This window comes from Gasterosteus aculeatus, chromosome 13 (assembly GCF_964276395.1).
Source record: "Gasterosteus aculeatus chromosome 13, fGasAcu3.hap1.1, whole genome shotgun sequence".
Taxonomy (NCBI): domain Eukaryota; kingdom Metazoa; phylum Chordata; class Actinopteri; order Perciformes; family Gasterosteidae; genus Gasterosteus; species Gasterosteus aculeatus.
Genome location: NC_135701.1, coordinates 22,496,154 through 22,515,542, shown reverse-complemented (window position 1 = coordinate 22,515,542; position 19,389 = coordinate 22,496,154). Strand labels below are relative to the sequence as shown.

General features: G+C 48.7%; 3 protein-coding genes across 4 annotated transcripts; 2 read left to right on the top strand and 1 right to left on the bottom strand.

Annotated features, from left to right (window-relative positions):
- Positions 1-894: 894 nt before the first annotated feature.
- Positions 895-14,121, top strand: sh2d3cb (SH2 domain containing 3Cb). The gene is made up of 13 exons (XM_078086394.1): positions 895-969; positions 1,429-1,650; positions 3,174-3,828; positions 5,335-5,374; positions 5,917-6,045; positions 6,367-6,758; positions 7,037-7,119; positions 11,321-11,628; positions 11,858-11,973; positions 12,158-12,329; positions 12,433-12,544; positions 12,622-12,828; positions 13,006-14,121. Exons 2-13 carry the CDS (start codon positions 1,530-1,532, stop codon positions 13,173-13,175), a joined length of 2,505 nt encoding a protein of 834 aa, XP_077942520.1. The 5' UTR covers positions 895-969; positions 1,429-1,529; the 3' UTR covers positions 13,176-14,121.
- On the bottom strand, positions 7,636-11,322 carry LOC120830157 (UDP-glucuronosyltransferase 2B31). Of its 2 annotated transcripts, none has more exons than XM_040194659.2 (2): positions 10,814-11,322; positions 7,636-9,692 (listed from the first exon to the last, which is right to left on the bottom strand). In XM_040194659.2, the coding sequence occupies exon 2, from the start codon at positions 9,676-9,678 to the stop codon at positions 8,098-8,100; it is 1,581 nt and encodes a 526-aa protein (XP_040050593.2). In that variant the 5' UTR covers positions 9,679-9,692; positions 10,814-11,322; the 3' UTR covers positions 7,636-8,097. The 2 variants fall into 2 exon arrangements, with proteins under 2 accessions (XP_040050593.2, XP_040050594.2); XM_040194660.2 differs by lacking the exon at positions 10,814-11,322 and adding an exon at positions 10,224-10,469.
- Positions 14,122-14,167: 46 nt separating the features above from the next.
- On the top strand, positions 14,168-18,057 carry tor2a (torsin family 2, member A). The gene is made up of 5 exons (XM_040194673.2): positions 14,168-14,446; positions 15,052-15,317; positions 15,439-15,614; positions 16,068-16,195; positions 16,675-18,057. Exons 1-5 carry the CDS (start codon positions 14,290-14,292, stop codon positions 16,917-16,919), a joined length of 972 nt encoding a protein of 323 aa, XP_040050607.2. The 5' UTR covers positions 14,168-14,289; the 3' UTR covers positions 16,920-18,057.
- The last annotated feature ends 1,332 nt before the right edge of the window (positions 18,058-19,389 follow it).

Below are 19,389 nucleotides of genomic sequence, written 5' to 3'. Positions count from 1 at the left end.
TAGACGTTAGACTACTTCTATAACTAAGAGGTAGGGGACATGTTTTCTGTACCAGTTAATTTCCTTTTGTTTAGCTAACGCAAAATAAAAATGTGTGTCGTTAAGGCATGCTTTGCCATTCGCTACGATATAGGGCATGGACATAGAATTCACTAGGCTTATCGAACTTACCTTCAATTTAGTGTAAATTCACGCTCAATCGTGCTAAATGTTTGGCATGTTGCCTTGACCGAGTGGCATTTACATGATGTGTGTGCTTCAGCCAATCAGAGTGACGTTGACTGGTTTTCAAATGACATTACATTACAGGTCATTTAGCAGACGCTTTTATCCAAAGCGACTTACATCACACTTTAAACCCATGGCTTTTTCACATTTTTGCCTGGGGAGCAATTAAGGCTTAGGTGTCTTGGCTCAGGGACACTTCGACATGGAACATGGGGCAGCCTGGAATCGAACCACCAACCTTGTGCTTCCCAGCACACCTTCTCTAACCCCTGCACCACGACGACCCATCTCTGGTGGAAATCCAAAGCCCGTCCTCGGCTGTGACTTTTCTGCTGTTGTTGGTTATTTTGAGATCAGTGGTCCCCGCCCGCCGGGCCGCCCGCCAGAGTTTCCCTGGTGGTCCGACCAACGTCTCGGGTAACCCTCCCCCCCACCCCTTGTTTGCTCTAGTGTTGGCCGTCTGGAATTCGGCCTTTGAGGGGGGGGGTACTGTCACGGTGTGGTTCACTTCCTGTCTTATTTTGTAGTTTTCTGCCACTCGTGTCCCCGGGTAACTTCACTTCCTGCCTTGTCCCGTCATCCCCTGTGATCGTCTAATAGTTTCCACCTGTGTCCAATCACCTGCACCTCCCTTGTGTATTTAAGCCGTGTGTCTCTTGTGTCACTTGTCGCGTCATTGTCTATCGTCGTGGATGTTACGTAGGACGTAGTTTCCTGCCTGCTGGGTTTCCCCTGGTTCCTGTGTGTTTTTGCCCCTTGGCCCTTTGCTTTTGCCTTGTGACTATTAAAGTCTTTTGTTTTTTGAGAAGTCTGCATTTGAGTCCTGCCTCCTCCACGCATCCCTGACAGATCTACTTAAGTCAGATTGTATTTTAAAGCTCATATTCAGGCCGTTGTATAAATATCACACTTGCCTAAAAAAATGATGACTTTAATGAAAACCAGTAATATAAACAGACATTGGCCTGTTAAGTCTCTCTGAGAAGACCTGAACCTGAGCTTTGAATGTAGTTTGTCTTTAGTTAATCAGATCATTTTAGCCAGACATAGAAGGTTTCTTTTAAATAAATATTCACCAAACACCCAAGTAAAAGTTTTTTATTTAAAACGTCACTGGTGTAAAAGTTCACATTAAAGAAAGTTTGTAAAAATTTGTCACAACATCACGCTGATTAATCGATGAGTTTTTCCTGTTCTCAGGTCAGTTCCACGATGACTCTTCAAGCTGAAGAAAGTCGCCTGAAACGACCGTGAGCTCCGTCCATTAGTCACGAAATGACTTCTCACCTGATTGCATCACCATGAGCACTTCCTGTCAGCTCTTCAGAGGACAGGAAGTGGAGTTCTCAGCACGCCGCAGAAACTGTTTTCTGTACAAAGGAAACGTCTCACGAAGTCGAACCATGAACAGACGAAAACTGAGTAAGTTCTATTTACTTTGTTTGATTAAAGTATCATGGAGAAAGTACCAATACAGATGTTTCTGTATGTATACACATAGTACACGCAGAGTACTTCTACTCTGAGATCTGATGCTCCAGTTTGAAGTACTTTAGTCAGAAAGTTCAGTTCAGTACTTGAGTATTTTTCCTTCTCCTTCACTACATCTCAGACTCCGATGACGTACATGGACTCAACGGTCTCTTTAAAAACAGCGTCTGAAGCGGTTTTTCATTTGTGTCTCCTCCAAATTGTCTAGTTTCTTTATTTCTTCTTTGGGACAAAATAAAGCTTACAGAAATACTTCATGACTGTGTACTATTTAAACACAGTTACAACACACTGCACACAGTACTTAGTACACATATTTAATTACCTTCCACATTTGGAAAAATTAAGACTTCAAAGATGAGTCAGCAGAAAAGAGACAGATAAAGTTTGTTTGTGTAATCGTATGAAAGACACTGAACTGGTGTGTGTGTGTGTGTGTGTGTGTGTGTGTGTGTGCGCTGGCTCTTCACTTTATGTTTATTGTAAATGAAGCACAGTTGTGTCTCTGTGTCCTCTGGACGCACAGCTGAGAGTTCAACAAACAGACGTCTCCTGAAAGGACAACGGTCTCTTCTTCTGCAGTCTGACTCCGTCGTTGTTCACACGTTACCCATGATGCATCTGGTGTTCGTTGACGTTATGACATTATACTTGATTTACTTCAAATATTCGTTGCATCCATCATCTCCCTCCTCCAAAGCACCAGTTCATGTTCAGCAGAGATAATAAATACCCATTGAGGGGGTTTCAGAGCCTAAGCGGTCGCCCAGGAAGGGGGGGGAGGGATCAGGGGGTGAGGGGTGGGGGTTGTAAGCGACCTCGTTAGGGGGGTGGACAGAATCACAGGTTGTGATCCAAACAGCCCGATAGTCACAGTCAACTGGTCGGGTGTTTTCAGCGTGTCAGTGAAGGCAACACGCCGCCCCGCTTGGAGGAACAGGAAGTGGTTTCGGTCATTTCAGAGTGTCTCAACATTAAGGTCACGACCTGCCTGATGCTCTGCAGGTCTCGCCTGTGCTCCTAAAATCCATCCAGAAGGGAATTTATGAGACAAACACGACATGTTCATGTTTTTGGAGATCTGCTCCGATCGGAGGATGTAAAGTTCCGCAGAATAGTAAAAAAATCACCTTCTTTCTTCTTCAGAAACGCTTATTACAATATTTAAAGAAGAATTCTTATAGAAAGAGACTCCGACTGCACGTAAACTCGTATAACGGAGTGATGGACTTTAAGCTCGTTATGTTACGTAGCTGCTCATCAGATCTCATCATTTAGTGACTAATAATGTCCGAAGCAACTTGAAGACGACTGATTCGACGACTGATTCGACGACTGATTCGACGTCTGATTCGACGTCTGATTCGACGTCTGATTCAACAGCTTCAGAAGTAGAAACAAGTTGCTTTCATTGGTATTTTGCATCGACGAGGGACATTTTTCTGTCTCTGCAGGTCTCCGATGGTTTGGGAGCCTGACCAATCTGTCCATCCGCCGCCCGTCAGAGAAGACCAGCGTCACAGCGACCCCAGAGCATCATGGGAGCCTCGGGGGCGCCAAACAGTCGGTGGACGACGTGGACGCCTGCCTCCGAAGCCCCGGGTACGCCCACTCCAGCCAGATGTACACACATGTGGGCACTGTGCCACGCAGCCAGTCCCAGAAGAAGAGCAGCAGGGGGCTGAAGGAGAAGAAGAGGAAGAAGAAGGAGGAGGAGGAGGAGGAGGAGGAGGATCGGAGCCGGCGGAGGGCGGGGGAGCACGTCCGAGACTCCCCTCTGCTCAGTGCGCTGTCCAGCCTCAGTCTGACCAGACTGGACCAGACCAGACCTCCGCCCACCAACACCACCACCATCACCCCACCCGGCCCGGCTTCACCTCTGACCTCGGCACACGGAAGCCGCTTCGATGATCCTCCCGCGGACCCCTTAAAGAGGAGCGGGGGGGCTTTAGAAAGGGAGCCTGTTAACATGGCGACCAGTGGCCCCAGAGCGGCGTCCTCGCAGGACCTCTACGTGCCCATGGACCCGATAGCCGAAGCAGCTCGCCGCCAAACGCAGAAAACCATGACGGGCGCGAGCGGCCGGCAGGAGGCGGAGCCCGAGGACAGGTGAGCACATTCTGTCGTTAATTTACGGTGACGAGGCCAAAAATGTTAATATTTGTTTCCGACCTGCATAAAAAAGTAGTTTATGGCTCTGAAGCCACGATAATGTGTCACTGCAGTGAGATGAGAAGCAGCCTGAAGAATGTCAGCGTCTTAGTTCTTAAAAGAAAGAGCAAATATACCTTTAATTAATTAAATAATATAGACTTTAAACAATTGAAAAGAATTAATTCTAACTCTAATATGGGAAACAGTTCCCATATCCTTTGGATGCTGTTTTAATTGCTATAGATTTGATTAAACAATATGATCAACATCGTTTAATTTAATTCATGTGCTTCTGCTACAGTTTGTAAGAAACACAATAAATGGTGGAATGAGTTCATAACAATAATTCTAATATTATAAAGGCGCAGGCGCTTTTACCTGCACAGTCAGATTCATTCATTTATACTGTTTATTTTGTGTTGCTTGAAAATAAGCGGGGAGCGGGAGAGAAGGTGAGAAAAAAGTACCCAGAGGAAGTACTTGAAGTACTACAAGTACTTAGAAAGAACTTAACGGCCGGTCGCTGTCAGAGGAGGAATGTGCGGAATGTGGCTCGGTGGGACTCGGTACCGAACACCGGAAACACGTGAGAGAGACGAGGAGACCAGTCAGGGGTTTGGGGGGGTTTGGGGTGGGGGGCAAACAGCATGTTCTCATGTAGATTGGTGGATGTAACCAGCAGATACATTATTTTAATGCAGGAATTTATTTTAAATTAGTATCGGGCCAGTTTGGATGATTTGAAAAGGTCATTTATTATCACACTGCATTTAATTATCACGGCACCAAACTGTAAGTGCAGTAAGTATTACCTGTGAAGGAATATCGCGTCTTACTGAACCTTGTCAGTAAGACGCGATGCAGGACTGCATCGCGCTTTTGAACGCAGTTTTTCTGACTCTCTGGAGTTTCTCATGCATCGGGTTTTACTTGTGTGATCACGTGTGTGTGTTTGTTCGTTGTGTTTGTGTTTGGGAACAGAAGGTCACCGCCCTCGTCGTTGCTCATGGAAACACGACCAACAGAGAAGTTTCACATCCCTCCGGCCACAGAGAAACCACGCAACTGCACTTTCTATTTCTGTTAAGAAAGCATATTTTTAACGTTGCTCTGAAAGTGTGTAGAGGTCTGAGATACTTGGGGGAGGGATGGTGGTGGTGGGGGGGCGATTGGGGGTAAACGTGGCTCCCTGAACAACACGTACATGGTTGTCGTCTTCCCACAGCAGCAGAAGAGCTTCGTCGGGTGGCGTCTGCTGCTGTCACAGAGTTTTCAACCGGACGGAGAGAAAGACTCGAGTGTACTGCTGATACCACTGTTACTGCTACCAGTACTGCTGTAGTATTCTACTCAACCTCAGTACTCCTTTGTGGGGAAACAAAATGTTTGTGTTGCACTGAGAGACAAAGACTGACAGAGTGAAAGTTGATGAATTACTTTGTGTTTTTGTTTGTCTGTCAGTCGGCAGGACGTGACGGACAGCAGTGGAGAATATGTGAAGGTGAACTTCCTCTTTATTAGACTTTCACTGCTTTCTTGTAACATCGTCTCTCAGTCTGCTGCTGATTGTTAACAACAGTCACTTTCCTCAGTGAACCTTAGATGAAAACTCTCCAACAGCAACAGCAACAGCAACTGTTGTGTGCGTTTTTGTTTTTGTGTGAACGTGCGTCCCCCCTGAAACAAAAGCGTCCCGGCGCCTCGTCAACGAAACTCTGGATACAAAGTATTCGCTTGTGTTTGTATGAAGACGCGTCGGGACAAAAGCACCAGTGAGCGACGCCGCCCCTCCGTCCTCGCACACTCACACATAAAACAGCTGACTTACTCACAATGCCCCCCCCCCCCCCCCCCTCCTGCCCCCCTCATGCCCCCAAAGGAATATTTAAAGACTTTTCTTAAGAAAGCGACAGGAGTTTGGTTTGGAAACCAGAAGCAGAAGATTCTACCTGAATGTTCTATGCTGATGTTATTGTTTTCTTTTGCTGTTGTTGTTGTTGTTGTTGTTTGTGTCTGATGGCGCGCCTGCGATGCTATTTTAAGTTCTCCAAGGAGAAGTTCTGGATGGAGGCGCCGCCAGAGGAACTGAGGAAGCAGCTGGAGGAGGAGCTGAAGCTGAGCAGCAGCAACCTGCAGAGTCACGCCTGGTACCACGGACGCGTCCCCTGGAAGGTGACACGCACACGCGCACACACACACGCTCACACACGCACACACGCACACACACGTGTTTGTCAACTAGAAAGCAATAAACCAAATCTAGTCTAGAAAAGCTCGATAGATATTAAAACACAACGTGTCATCAGACGTTGCAGGGTGATTGATTTACACACATTTTGGAAGATGAATCACATCCTGTGTGAATGGAAAATAAATACTTTGAATCATTTCTTCATTATATGATTTAAACCTAAACATGGGAGACGCTTGAGACGTTTGCACCAGTTGGACAACCTTCCTTCGGTCCACATCAACCCCTTCACGTCCCGTCAGGTGTCCGAGAGCCTGGTGGTGAACCACGGCGACTTCCTGCTCAGAGACTCTCAGTCCCGCCGGGGCGACTTCGTCCTCACCGTCCGCTGGGAGCAGAAGACCCTTCACTTCGTCGTCACGGCGACAGCGGCCGTGCGGTCCTCGGAGACGGACCCTGGGGTCCGGTACGGCCTCGGGGCCGAGGCCTTCGACTGCCTGCCGGACCTGGTCGGCTTCTTCGCCGGCAGCGGGGCGGCTCTGAGCCGGTGGAGCGCCGCTCGGATCCTTCGGCCCGTGAACAGGACGCTGCCGCTGGGATACCTGGAGACGGCGTTCGGCGCCGCCGTCAGCCCGCCGTCCTGCCGCAGGGGGCTGAAGGACGGGAGCAGCGAGGAGGAGGTCCGTCCGGGGAGGTGAGGTCTCACCGGCAGGATGTACAGAAGGAGAATAAAATGCAGCATTTATGATGAGTGATGTCTTATTCTGTCTGTCTACATTTCCCATTATTTTCTACATACATTCTCAATAAAAAACAAGCTCAATGTAAATAATAAGAAACGTACACAGACACCAGTGAAACTACTACTGAAACTACAAAAACAGAAAAAGCATTCTTAATATATCATTGAATCAAACCTAAATAATGAAACAAAGCTACTTAATAAATAAGCGTCTCTCTCTCTGCATGCAGTGCTTCCTCTCTCCACCAGAGGGGGGCGGATGTCAGCGAGCTGTCTGCTGGAGGATCCTCGCTCTCTGCGCTGCACATCCACCGTGAGCTTATTCCTCCTCTTTGCTGCGACGCGCTGAACCACTCAAATAGTTTTAGCATTAATTTATATCACTGTTGAATTATTTAATGAAATGAAATTGTTAGCACTCCCATTGAGTTCACTAGGAAGGTCTGTTTTACTTTGGAGGCCTAGTTGGTGCCCAGATGGTTACAGAGGGCGTGAACTGTTATGGTTCAGCTATGGAGGGAATACTTGATATCTTCCCCCAAACCAAATATTACATCGTTACATCATTCGGGACGTGTCTGTAGTGGGTCTTGGGACTTCAGTGCAAATTATGGAGACTTACTTTGGACGTGTGAAACAGTGACTTGGTTCCACCTCAAAAATAGATTTAATGGATTTTAGCTCAAATAAAGCAAAATGGGAATTTATGACAGCGTATTATATCTCAACATACGGTGGCATATGATAATACATACAAATAATCATTCAATGTGTGTAAAAGTACTCCAAAAATAAACCAAATCAATCAATCAACTAACCCATCAACAAATCATTTTGGTACTGTTTATTTACAGCCTGAAATCATTACTTCAAAAACACACATTTGTAGAAACATTTTCAATAATTTCATTGATAATCACAAGATACACGTCGCACTGTTTTTATAAAATGAATCATATTTAATTCCATTAAATTGAGTGCAGTGGTTATTAGGAATTATTATTTATGTGTTTTTTAAATGCCCGCAAAAGGTATATTCCTGTGTATTGAATGAGAACTGATCACCGACCCAACACCAAAATGTCATTGTAAATTATTTACGGATGTTTGAGGTATTCTGCTATCCGACAAACAAAACAAGCAAAAACAACGTAAACGGGACCTCTGGGCTGAAATCGTTGGGTAATATAAGGTTTGTGATTTCTTTTAGCGACACACTGAGGCACGTTAAGTTACTGATGTAAGAACACTCGAGTGTTTTCTTCTATTTAACTGTCCAGCGGCTCATTCTTCATTCCTTTTTGACTTTGCTTCCGGAGAAAACTCTTCGCCACAAAAACATAACTGCACAAACAAAAACGGCAAATACGAGCAGAATAACCGCCAGCAGAAACGCCACCACGTCAATCGAGTGGTACTGGATCGTTGACATCTTGTAGGAGTCCGTCCTCAGGTGTGCCGCCCCCTTGTGCCTCATGACGAACTCGATCCAGAACATGGCCCGGTCCAGCGGCTTCATGGGCTGGTCGCGGTGCAGGCCGGACAGCACCTTCATCTTCTCCATGTAGGTCGGATCGTACAGTACGTCCTTCAGAGCCTCCAGGAAGTTTTCTTTGTTCACGGTCGCGATGTCCAGGACTTTGGCCACGCCTCTCGTCTTCATCCTGAAGAAGTTGTCCGGCTGGTCGAACATGAGGGGCAGGCCGACCAGGGGCACCCCGTGGTAGATGGCCTCCTGGATCCCGTTGGTACCCCCGTGGGCCACGAACACTCTGGTCTTTGGGTGGCCCAGGAGGTCGTTTTGAGGCAGCCAGTCCAGCAGTAAGGTGTTGTTGCCGACGGTGGAGGGTCTTTTGCCTTTGTGCCTCCAAATCACCTTCTGAGGAAGTTGGGCGAAAGCGGCGGCGATTTCCTCCGTGATGTCCTCGGGAAGTTTGGCCACCAGGGTTCCCAATGTCATAACGATGACGCCGTGTTCACCAGAGCTCTGGACAAAGTCCTCTAGTTCTTTAGACAGCGGCTTGGAGGGCTTGCACTGGAATCCTGACATGTAGACGACGTTGGGCATTGTGGGTCGCGGGAACTCAAAGGTGAAATCGTTCCGCATCAGCCAGATGTCCGCCGCCTGAAACAGCTCCATGTAATGCACATCGTCTCCGAAGTAACGGCGGACGAACGGCTTGTAGTTTGAATCCGTGACATACCATGTCTGGAAACAGGTGAAGAAAAAGTAGAGCAGGTTCTTGACCCGTTGGGGAAACGTCATCTTGTCGCTCAGCTCTGCGCCTGGAATTGGGACGTACGACAGCGGCGAAGGCGCAATGGCACGGTGCCCCTCCCCCTGGACAGTCCACCTCACGTTGAAGACGAGAGGAAGACCCAAGCGGTGACCCAGAAGCACCCCCGCACCGATGGCAGGGTCCGTCAGGAACAGGTCGTATTTGGCGTCGGTGAGGCTCTGCATCAGTTTGGTGTTCTCAAACATCTTCCCCACCATCTCAATCACCTCTTTATTCATCTGATAGAACTTCTCCACCAGTTCAAACTCCAGAGAAATGCGAGCCCAGAGCGAGGCGCCTTTCCGCCGCATGTTCATCATTGTGTCTACAAACAACCCGAAGCCTTCCTCGTCGAACCCGGCAGAGGAGTTTACCGTGATGGACCGGTAGTGGGGGGACTCGGGCTTGATGTACCAGCTGTCGGACGACCTCATCACTGTGATCTCGTGGCCTCTGGCGTGGAGCTCCTCGACGAGGACTTTCATGTTGATCCAGTGGCTTCCGTCCACGGGGAACACTAAGATTTTCCCTCCGTTCACCGGGAGTGAGGAGCAGAGCAGCACTGCGAGTGCCGCCAAGGCCGGTCGGTACATCCCTGAAAACGATTCTGGGGAGAGACGCGAGGACGTTAGATTCAAGAGCTCGCATCGACTTAACAACCTTCAAGGGGACGTCTCATTTGAGACATTTGAGCATCCAAAAAAGAAGCAAGACAACGTCCGTTGAAGGCGCGGGGGGCTTATCTAATCAGGTGCATCAGACTGGATAGACGTCTAAATGGACATGGAGACATGTCGCCTGGTGCACGGATGGCGTTTACGACTTTAACTTTGGCCGCTGAGCGGACAGCAGCAAACATATCCAGCGTTTTCTATTTGCACCCAGATAAGAATAGTCACATGGCAGCAATAAAGCATCTGCTTTCTGCCTGCAGGCTCTGATTTAGTAGAGTAGAAGCACACAGAGCAACACGTGTGTGCAGAAGCTCCTGGTTGAATGTGGGACTCGTAGAGTCCCGTGTTTAGCATCTTATTTACTTACTTATTTAATTTAGACCACAAAAGTAATTCTACTACGTAGCCATAAACACTGTGTGCATATCCCACTTAAACATTCTATGTACGAGAAGTTATTTTACCTCTTCAGCAGTCTACAGAAAGGCGACGCACATCACTATGAGGGTTTTCTGCTCTTCAGACTTACATAACTTCAGGTATTTCCGAATTACACAAGTCTCTCCGTGTGAGAACTGATTCCCAGGAGGTTTACAAGCGCTTTGGGATTTACAAGATGTTCCCTGCTCAGGTTTCACAGCTTTTGTTTGTGTTCCCGATGGGTGTGGAGCAATGAAAGGGTTTAAACAGCAGCCCGTCTTCCATGCAGTGGGACAAAGGTCAAACAAGCTTCTACACATGGTGCTAATAAGAGTGAGAAGCTGTGACTCCCTGATGGACTCAGTTCGGAGTCTACCTGGGACAAATGTTCTCTGTATGACCGAGAGAACACACAACCTTCTACAAAATAATACAATGCTCTCGCTTGAATTCTCATTTTGTTGATCGTCTGGTCTTTAAACGAAGCCGACCCGGGGAACGCGCAGCGTTAGAAGACCGAGTGTCTCGTGCCGCTCGCCAGCAAACATCTGCAAGTACTCAGCGTTGAGCTGCAGCCTCGTCCACCACGGGGACACGGACTAACGCGCGGCTCTGCAGCTTTGCAGACACTCACCGATGCGTCCGCAGTCCTCGGGTCCCTCGCGCGTGCAGCCTCCCTCGCAGCAGACGGCCGACTGGCCCGAGCTCCGGCAGCGCGGCGTCACCGCGGGGCCAAAGTTCAGGCCGCGCGTCGCACGCAGGTCGGTTACGCAACGCAGAGCCGGACGACCACCAGATGTAGTACGGAGATAAGAAATGACCCGTGGACTTCGTTTCTTATTCAGGGGCTTTTTAAACACGAGCAGCAAAAGTCAACGTTGGTTTTTAAAACAAAAAATAAAGAAGGACTGGGAGCTAAAAAAATGGATTTGATTTAAATAATAACTGAACAAAAAAACAAAGTAAATGAAATGATCTTCGTCATGTTGGTTCAGCGCCTGCTTATCTGACTGCAAACTACACAAATGATTCACCACGAGAACAATAAATCACCCGTCCAAACGCGCTTCACCCGCAAGCAACTTTACTCGAGAACTAAATGACATTTTCCCTCAAGAGTTTTTATATTCTGCATTTGTAGCCTCAGACTCCAGGAGCCGCGGCCCGAGCCGGGAGGCCCCGCCCCCCGATGACCCGGGGAGCTGCTACACGGAGCTGCAGCCCGGCCCCCGGAGCTACGTGGGGAGGCTGCGGGCGGAGGGCGGGAATGCGTACCAATCGCCGGTGGTGGAGACGGCCTCCTCCTTCGCACCGAGCAGGTACCGCTCGCCGCTGATGCCCGCGGAGAACCGACCCCTGGAGGCGGGGGTCCTGCGGCGGGTGAAGGAGCTGCTGGCCGAGGTCGACGCCCGCACGGCGGCCAGGCACATCACGGCGGCTGACTGCAGGGTACAGTCTGACGGGGTCCCTCTGTGGGGGGGGGGGGGGGGACACGACCTTTCAGGTGCAGCCGGAAGCAGAAACAACGCAGTTCACGACTCGTCAGAGGAGGAAGCGGTAAAGCGGTAGACGAGCGGCACCGACCGTCCAGCTGTGAGAGGACGGTCCGGGCGTCTCTATCTACGGACAGAGACACATTCAGGGGGACAGCAGTGAATATTCGTTTGTGTTTTCCCAGGTGGCCAGAATTCTGGAGGTGACTCCCGAGGCGCAAAGGATGATGGGAGTTAGTTCTGGGATGGAGCTGCTCACGCTGCCACACGGCCAGCGGCTGCGACTGGACCTGCTGGAGAGGTCGGTGACCTTTTACACAACGGGGGGCTTCAGCCCGTCAATATCATCTCTACAAATGTTCTGTTTTTGTTGAGCGGGTGAGACGCGAGCGGGACGCAGAGCGTTATTGCTCCTCCGATAACGTAACGGACCCCCTGGAGCCTCGCAGGACTCCGTGTGATCGCGTCTCTCCGGCCTCCTGCAGGTTCCAGACCATGGCGACCACGCTGGCGGTGGACGTGTTGGGCTGCACGGGGACGACCGAGGAGCGGGCCGGCCTGCTGCACAAAATCATCCAGGTCGCGGCGGAGCTGAAGGGCACCACGGGCGACATGTTCGGCTTCGCCGCCGTCATGAGGGCGCTGGAGCTGCCGCAGGTGAGGCGGCAGAAAGAGAGTTACGAGCCACAGCTTGTGACGTTGACTACAAATGGTTTCCTTTTATAAGAGCAGAGGAAGAAATCTTTGGTCGTCTCCTCAGGTGTCCCGTCTGGAGCAGACCTGGACGGCGCTGCGGCAGCGCCACACCGAGGGCGCCATCCTCTACGAGAAGACGCTGAGGCCCTTCATGAAGAGCCTGAACGACGGCAGAGGTACGTGTCCGCTCGCCACTCAAACTCCTCTCCGATGAAAGACGCCAACCGCGCCTTTTGTCTCCGCCCCCTCCCAGAGAGCTGCCCGCTGGCCGGCACCACCTTCCCCCACGTCCTGCCCCTCCTCTCCCTGCTGGAGAAGGGCGTGACGGTGGGCGAGTGGGCGGAGCCGTGGGAGACGGCGGAGGCCGGGCTGGACGTGGTCATGTTCCACCTGGGGGCCGCCAGGACCATCGCTCAGCTGGGGGGCGTCTACCGCTCCAACGCCGAGAGCAAGCTCCAAGGTGAGAGGCCGCTCCCGCTGCATTGAGTGAATAGGCTGCTCCGCCCTCTGGTGCCCCCCTGTGGTGACCCCCTGTGGTGACCCCCTGTGGTGACCCCCTGTGGCGACCCGCGGATCACAACGTCTCTGGTGTCACCCGGCGGCGTGGTCCTTATCGTTGTTGTTGTTGACGTCGCAGGTTTCCCGGAGCAGCCGGAGGTCCTGGAGCTCTTCCTGACCGACTTCCAGATGAGGCTGCTGTGGGGGAGCAGGGGCGCCGAGGAGAGCCAGGCCCTGCGACACGCCAAGTTCGACCAGGTGCTGACCGCCTTGTCCAACCGGCTGGAGCCGCCTGTGCGGCCGCGCTGACCCCCCCGACCTCTCTCGGTTGTCTCTGTTCGGATGGGCGGACCCCCGGGAGCCTCGGAGCTCACGGTCTGCACGTCTGACTTGATGGTTTGTTGACCATCTGACTTGATCTCGCCGCTACCAAGACCTCCTCCATCCAACTGTGCACCAGGATGGAACATGGAAGTCCTTTGTGTACGTGTGCAGCACCGGGTTCTTTTGCTTTTGGGCTGTGGAAACAAAAGCGGAAGTTGTTTTCTTGTTTTGGTGACGATGAGGCTGAGCCTCCGTGTGCGAGAAATGTCTCTGTGTCTGGAGGCCGGACCGTCCCCTCAACCTGCCGACTTGTCATATTGTTTGACACAATAACAGAATAGATTCCTCATGTGAATAAAGTGATGCTGACGCCTTCATCCTGTTCAGAACTTCAGTTTGATTCCAGGTTAATAATTTATTTACTTATTTCCCGGACTTAACTAAAACCGATTCACCCGCAAGACTGTTTAGAAGGAATGTGGGAATTATTTCCAGAAAACTAGACGGTTGTTTCGGTCCTCTGAGGCCCTTGGTGCTGGATGGCGAGAAGGAAAACGCGTTAGGAACATCGCGACAACCTTTAAAACACAAAGACCACAGACTTGTTCGCTCCTAATTAAAACACGTCTTTCTTAAGTGTTTGTCAAAAGCTTGTATTCCCTCTAAGGTGATGTGTCATGAATGGATAAATAAATAAAACAAAAGCATGCAAAAACCTTCATATTCAGTTTTTACCATCTCAGGCCACTTTCCTATAAATACTCAATACGTTTGATTTTGAATGACCAGTTATTACAAATGTGTACCTAAGTTTATTTTTGTTGAATTACTTACTAATAACACATGTTTTGTATTCAGTGTAACAAACATATGTTCATGATAAACTGTTAGATAAACAGTAACACAATAAAACGGGACTTTTCTTTCCAGACGTTGTGTTTACTGCTTTGTGGACCGTGTTCTTCCAACGCGTCCACACGCGTAACGCCCCATGACAGGAGATGCATGCTGGGAAACGTAGTCCCCTCGCTCGCCTCGTTACGCGTCCCTGGACGGGCTCCCGAGAGGCGGAAGAACTACGGGCTCACCGCGGGTCGCTATGGAGACGATTCCTCCGGCTCTTCTCCCGGCCAACATGCTGGCCGTCCTGTCGGTGCTGCTCCTGTACCCGTATAACCCGGCCAGTGGCGTTTTCCAGAGGCTTTACTGCAGCTTGTCGGACAGCTGCGAGTGCGACTTCAAGCCGAACATCAGAGGTGAGAAGGCGCCGCCGCTGCGTGGCTAACGTTAGCTAGCAGGCTAGCAGGCGCCGCTTCATGCTAACAGCCAGCCGGTGTGACAATTCGAAGAGAGAGTATCGTGTGTATGTTTCTCCAGTAACTGCGAGATATGTATGCGAGATATGTATGTATGTCACATGTATGTTACACTGCAGCTGGCGGTTTTAGTGTAACGTTTCCCCGAGGAGTGTTGTAATCACTGCTTAGCTGTTATGCTAGCTAGCGCCTCACCGGAAGTCCGTTCGCTCAACAGTTGACGGCGTTCTTCTTCTAATGTTTAAAGTGACTCAGTGTGGTGAATGGAAATGATGTAATACCGTTATATCATTTGATGATCTTTGAATAGACACTTGAATATTATACTTTTGTACAACATCTTAGAGGTTAGACATGACAGAACAATAAATAAAAACCCATATAAAGTGCCACACGAATAACAATAATAAGTTATTAAAATGGAAAAAAACATATTTAAAGGTACTTTTTACTCCACTACTTCTGAACTTTAAATCTTAGTGCTGCAAAAGCAAGTTGTGGAGCTGATGGTCGATAACATGAAACTCTCCTTTCCTGCCAACCAGACCTCGAGTGGGACCTCTACAAGAACGTGTTCGGGCAACCTCTGGCCCAGGACATCGTGTCAGAGGAGGTAGCCAGGTTCCTACAAAATAAAAGCCCGGATCGACCCCTGGTGCTGTCCTTCCATGGCTCCTCCGGGACGGGAAAGACGCTGGTCAGCTCCATGTTGGGAAAGCATCTGTTTGGCTCGGCCATGAGCAGCCCTTACGTCCACCAGTTCATCCCCACGCTGCACTTCCCCCGTCCCGACCGGGTGCAGGAGTACAGGGTGAGTCGGGGGGGCGTTGGTAATCTCCATTTAGGCCCTTTAAATTGTATTGTTCGTTTCCCTTGGAGCTGCTGTCGGGACTACATGCCCCCCCCCGCCCCTCTCCCTTTGCTGTTGACAGGAGGAGCTGAAGAGTTGGGTGAAGGGAAACCTGACGGAGTGCGCTCGCTCCGTCTTCCTGTTCGATGAGATGGAGAAGATGCCTCCGGGACTCATTGACGTCCTGGAGCCCTTCCTGGGTCCCTCACACGTGGTGTTTCGCACCAACTACCGCAAGGCCATCTACGTCTTCATCGGGTACACACACACACACACACACACACACACACACACACTGGATCTAAGGATCTGTTTCTTTCATTTATTAAAGAGACCAAATCATCCTGCTGGTGAACTGGGCGAACTGTTTTTCTAGAATGATCCAAATCACACCAATAAAAACAGAAGCTTTGTTTCCATCTGAACTCCTGAAAGCTGGTTACAGTGATTCTAAAGACAAGTGAACACGAGTCACTCCCCGACCACACGGGCCAGTCCCCTTCATACAACCAATGGGGGTTGACCTCTGACCTCTGAAGTCTGATATTATATGAGACTTAATATCTCACCGTGGCTGCAGGTTTGCAGATTTTAATTAGTGACTTTGATTAAAGTATTCCTCTGAATGCTTCTTAATAATGGATGTTTGATGCAAGCTGCTCCACATCACGAACTCGTATTACATGTTTAATGGTGTGTGTGGTCCTGCAGCACCTCTGGAGAGGAGGTGATCAACAGAAAGGCTCTGGAGAGCCGGCAGGCTGGTCGGGACCGAGAGGAGATCACGTGGGCCGACTTACAGGACGACATCGCGCAGGCGATCTACAACAGCACGACTAGTGAGTGTCCTCTGGGGCTGAACCCGTTCAAACTCGCCTAGTAAACGGGGAACGTTTCTCCCCGCTTTTCTTTTTCATGACTTTGAAGAATTTAAGTCTTTGCACAGTCAAAGATATTCAGTTATTATGTAATAATGACGGAGAGATTTATTCACGAAGCTCCTTTAATAACATCAGATGCAGCTTGAGGTGAAGTGAGTCGAATCAGTAAAATACAGATGAAATGGGATAATTGCAGTTGATGGTGGTTGAAGCTCTTTTAAGGTACAAAAACAAGCCGGAGGATGAAGTTCGGTAGGAAATAAAAAGCAGCAGAATGAAGTTTGGTAGGAAATAAAAAGCAGCAGAATGATGACTTTAAACCGACAGACGCAGCTTGTCTGATTTGTTCCAAACACATTGATCTTATCAGAATGACATAACGGCACAGCAGCGACTCTGGGTGGTAAACGAAGCCCTTCCTCCCGTCTGCCCCCCAGGCGGATTCTTCCGGTCCTCCGTGGTGCTCCAGCGGCTCGTCGGGCGCTTCGTGCCCTTCCTGCCGCTCAGCCGGCGCCACGTGGAGCGCTGCGTCCGCGCGCAGCTCTGCCAGCGCGGCAGCTGCGGCCGCGGCGACGTGGTGGAGGCGGTGGCCGGCGGAATGACCTACGCCCCCGTCCCGGGACACTACTTCTCCACCGCCGGCTGCAAGGCCGTCCCCGCCAAAATAAACTTCTTCCTGTGAGGCCGGGCAAGAGAAGTCGTTCAGAGAAGACGGAGAGCGAGTGAGGAGGTTTCGGGGGGGCCTCGGCAATCCAACTTGCAGCTTTGTTCAGCGGCCGGTTCCCTGAAGGCATCGTCGGTCACGTGACCCTCCACCACGACTCCTCCTTCAACTTATGAGAGGCGGTGCTTTCACCTTTCAGTATTTATAGACCTCCACCCGCTTTTACTCTGATGGGGTTCCACTGGTCTGCTCCCAGTACTCCCACAGACTGGGGCAGGAAGGCGGGGCAAGGAGCGGCGCCGCCTCCTTTTGATTGGGCGTTCGACTAAAAGGGATTGACACTTATTTTATTTTTTAGGTTTTTGTTGATTTTAATACATCTGAATGTTTTAATTTGTGGAAAAAAAAGACCATTAAGAAGAATATTTGCTGAGTGAATCAGTTTAATTCCCATTTCATAAGAAATGTGTTTTTGAGCTGAACGATGCTGCAGCAAGTCACTCAACTCACTCAAGAAATATCATCATCGTCGTCATGGCAATAAACCAAATGAATGAATGTAGTTTAACAATATACACTAATTCACATGGACACATTTCTCATTAAAATATCAGCTTTGTACTGAACTACTTGCATTTGAACAAAAAGAAGAGTGTTTTTGTGAGGAAGAATTCTGCAGCAGAAGATGAATTTGACTCGTCCGTCCTCAGTGTCGTCCAGCGCAGACTCATCTCTGCCAGCAGGGGGCACTATCGACTCAGATTGACTGTTTATTGGAGATATTATTAAGTTATTGTAACACAAAGTGCACTTTACTGCCTCAGCCTTTGTGGAGGCAGAGTTTGTGTTGGTTTCAAAAATATAAATGGAAATTATGAAGATTTTAAAATGTGACAAATCAAGTTTTATTGAAGTTAAAAGGGAACAAGAACAGACTGGAGCTCATCACCTTTAATCTTTCATTTCCCCTTTTTTCAAGACTCATCTTGACAGAAGTTTTATTTATTTCTCTGTGTTGAATAAGAGGGTGAGGAAGCCGCTGTACTCGTACACAGTGGTACTTTTACACAGTGGTACTTGTACACAGCATCGGGTGTATTCCTGTTCTGAGGAGAAGCAGTGAGGCCTGTTGGAGGAATAAAAGAATATCACTTCACAGTCTGTTGATCCTTTCGTAGTGTTTATATCTCCATCTCCCTCTTGTGTACCTTGATGACCACTTCTCTCAGCCGCACACATTAAAACTTAAAGTTGAGTATTGTGATCAACAATTTGACCAAACTGATTACTTACAAATTTAAAAGATTAAAGATGTTTCACACCCTGATTAAAAAGATTTACCTTAAACGTAAAAACGGCTTCAATAAGTAACATAAATAGCAGAGCGGTTCGTCACGTCTCGTCTTCCTCTCACGCGTTTCTATGGAATATTTAATCTTAAGCGATGATGTTTGTGAGTAAATTAAACACAGGGTCCTCTTCTGGAAAGTCCCGTAAAAAGGGCTCTGAGAGTCTTCAAACACTCTGACCGAGGACGTGATCTTCTGTGAAGACGTCTCATGAGGTCCTATCAGGGCCGCAGTGGGGACACTTTTCAGGTCCAAGACCGGCACACTTTTTCCATGGAAGTGGAAATTGGATAAACAAAGCAAGAGTTCAGCTCTTACTATCCTGTAGTTTAGTTTTTTTTTATTAATACCATGGTTCAACAAATAATGTTATGGTTAAATAATAATCCACTTAAGCTGAGAAGTTAACAAAAGTATTCCACAAGGATACGTTGATAAATGAACAAAAGCAGAAATAAATAAAGCATTATAAACGTATCCCACTCTTCAACAAAGAGGCATATTGAACTAATGTTTAACTCACAGTTACATTGCGAAAGCATCTACAGCATCAGTAAGCGCCGGAGCAGCTCTGCTTGTATACGTGAGGATTTCCTTCTCTGTGCACATTAACATGGAAGCCTCCAAGTTGTCCTGAATCAATGAGCTTCGTAGACTGTTCTTCACTAATGTTACTCCTTTACTACACCCACTTCTGAGCAAACACTCTGATATCCTCTCTACCCGTCCGTGGCCTCCTCATTGCACAGTTCAGGCTCATCAAGTTCAGCAGGAGGCTCATCTGCTGCTCAGAAGCTACAAAGAAGCATTAAGAGTCATTTTACTGCATACACAGATCAAGTTGGATCCCCCAGGCCTGCGTTCTATGAAGACTTCTCATGGTGAAGACTTCTCCTAATGTTCTATGAAGACTTCTCATGGTGAAGACTTCTCCTAATGTTCTATGAAGACTTCTCATGGTGAAGACTGCTCGTAATGTTCTATGATGACATCTCATAATGTTCTATGAAGACTTGTCATAATGTTCTACAAAGACTTCTCATGATGTTCTATGAAGACTTCTCATAATGTTCTATGAAGACATCTCAATGTTCTATGAAGATTTTTCATGATATTCTATGAAGACTTCTCATAATGTT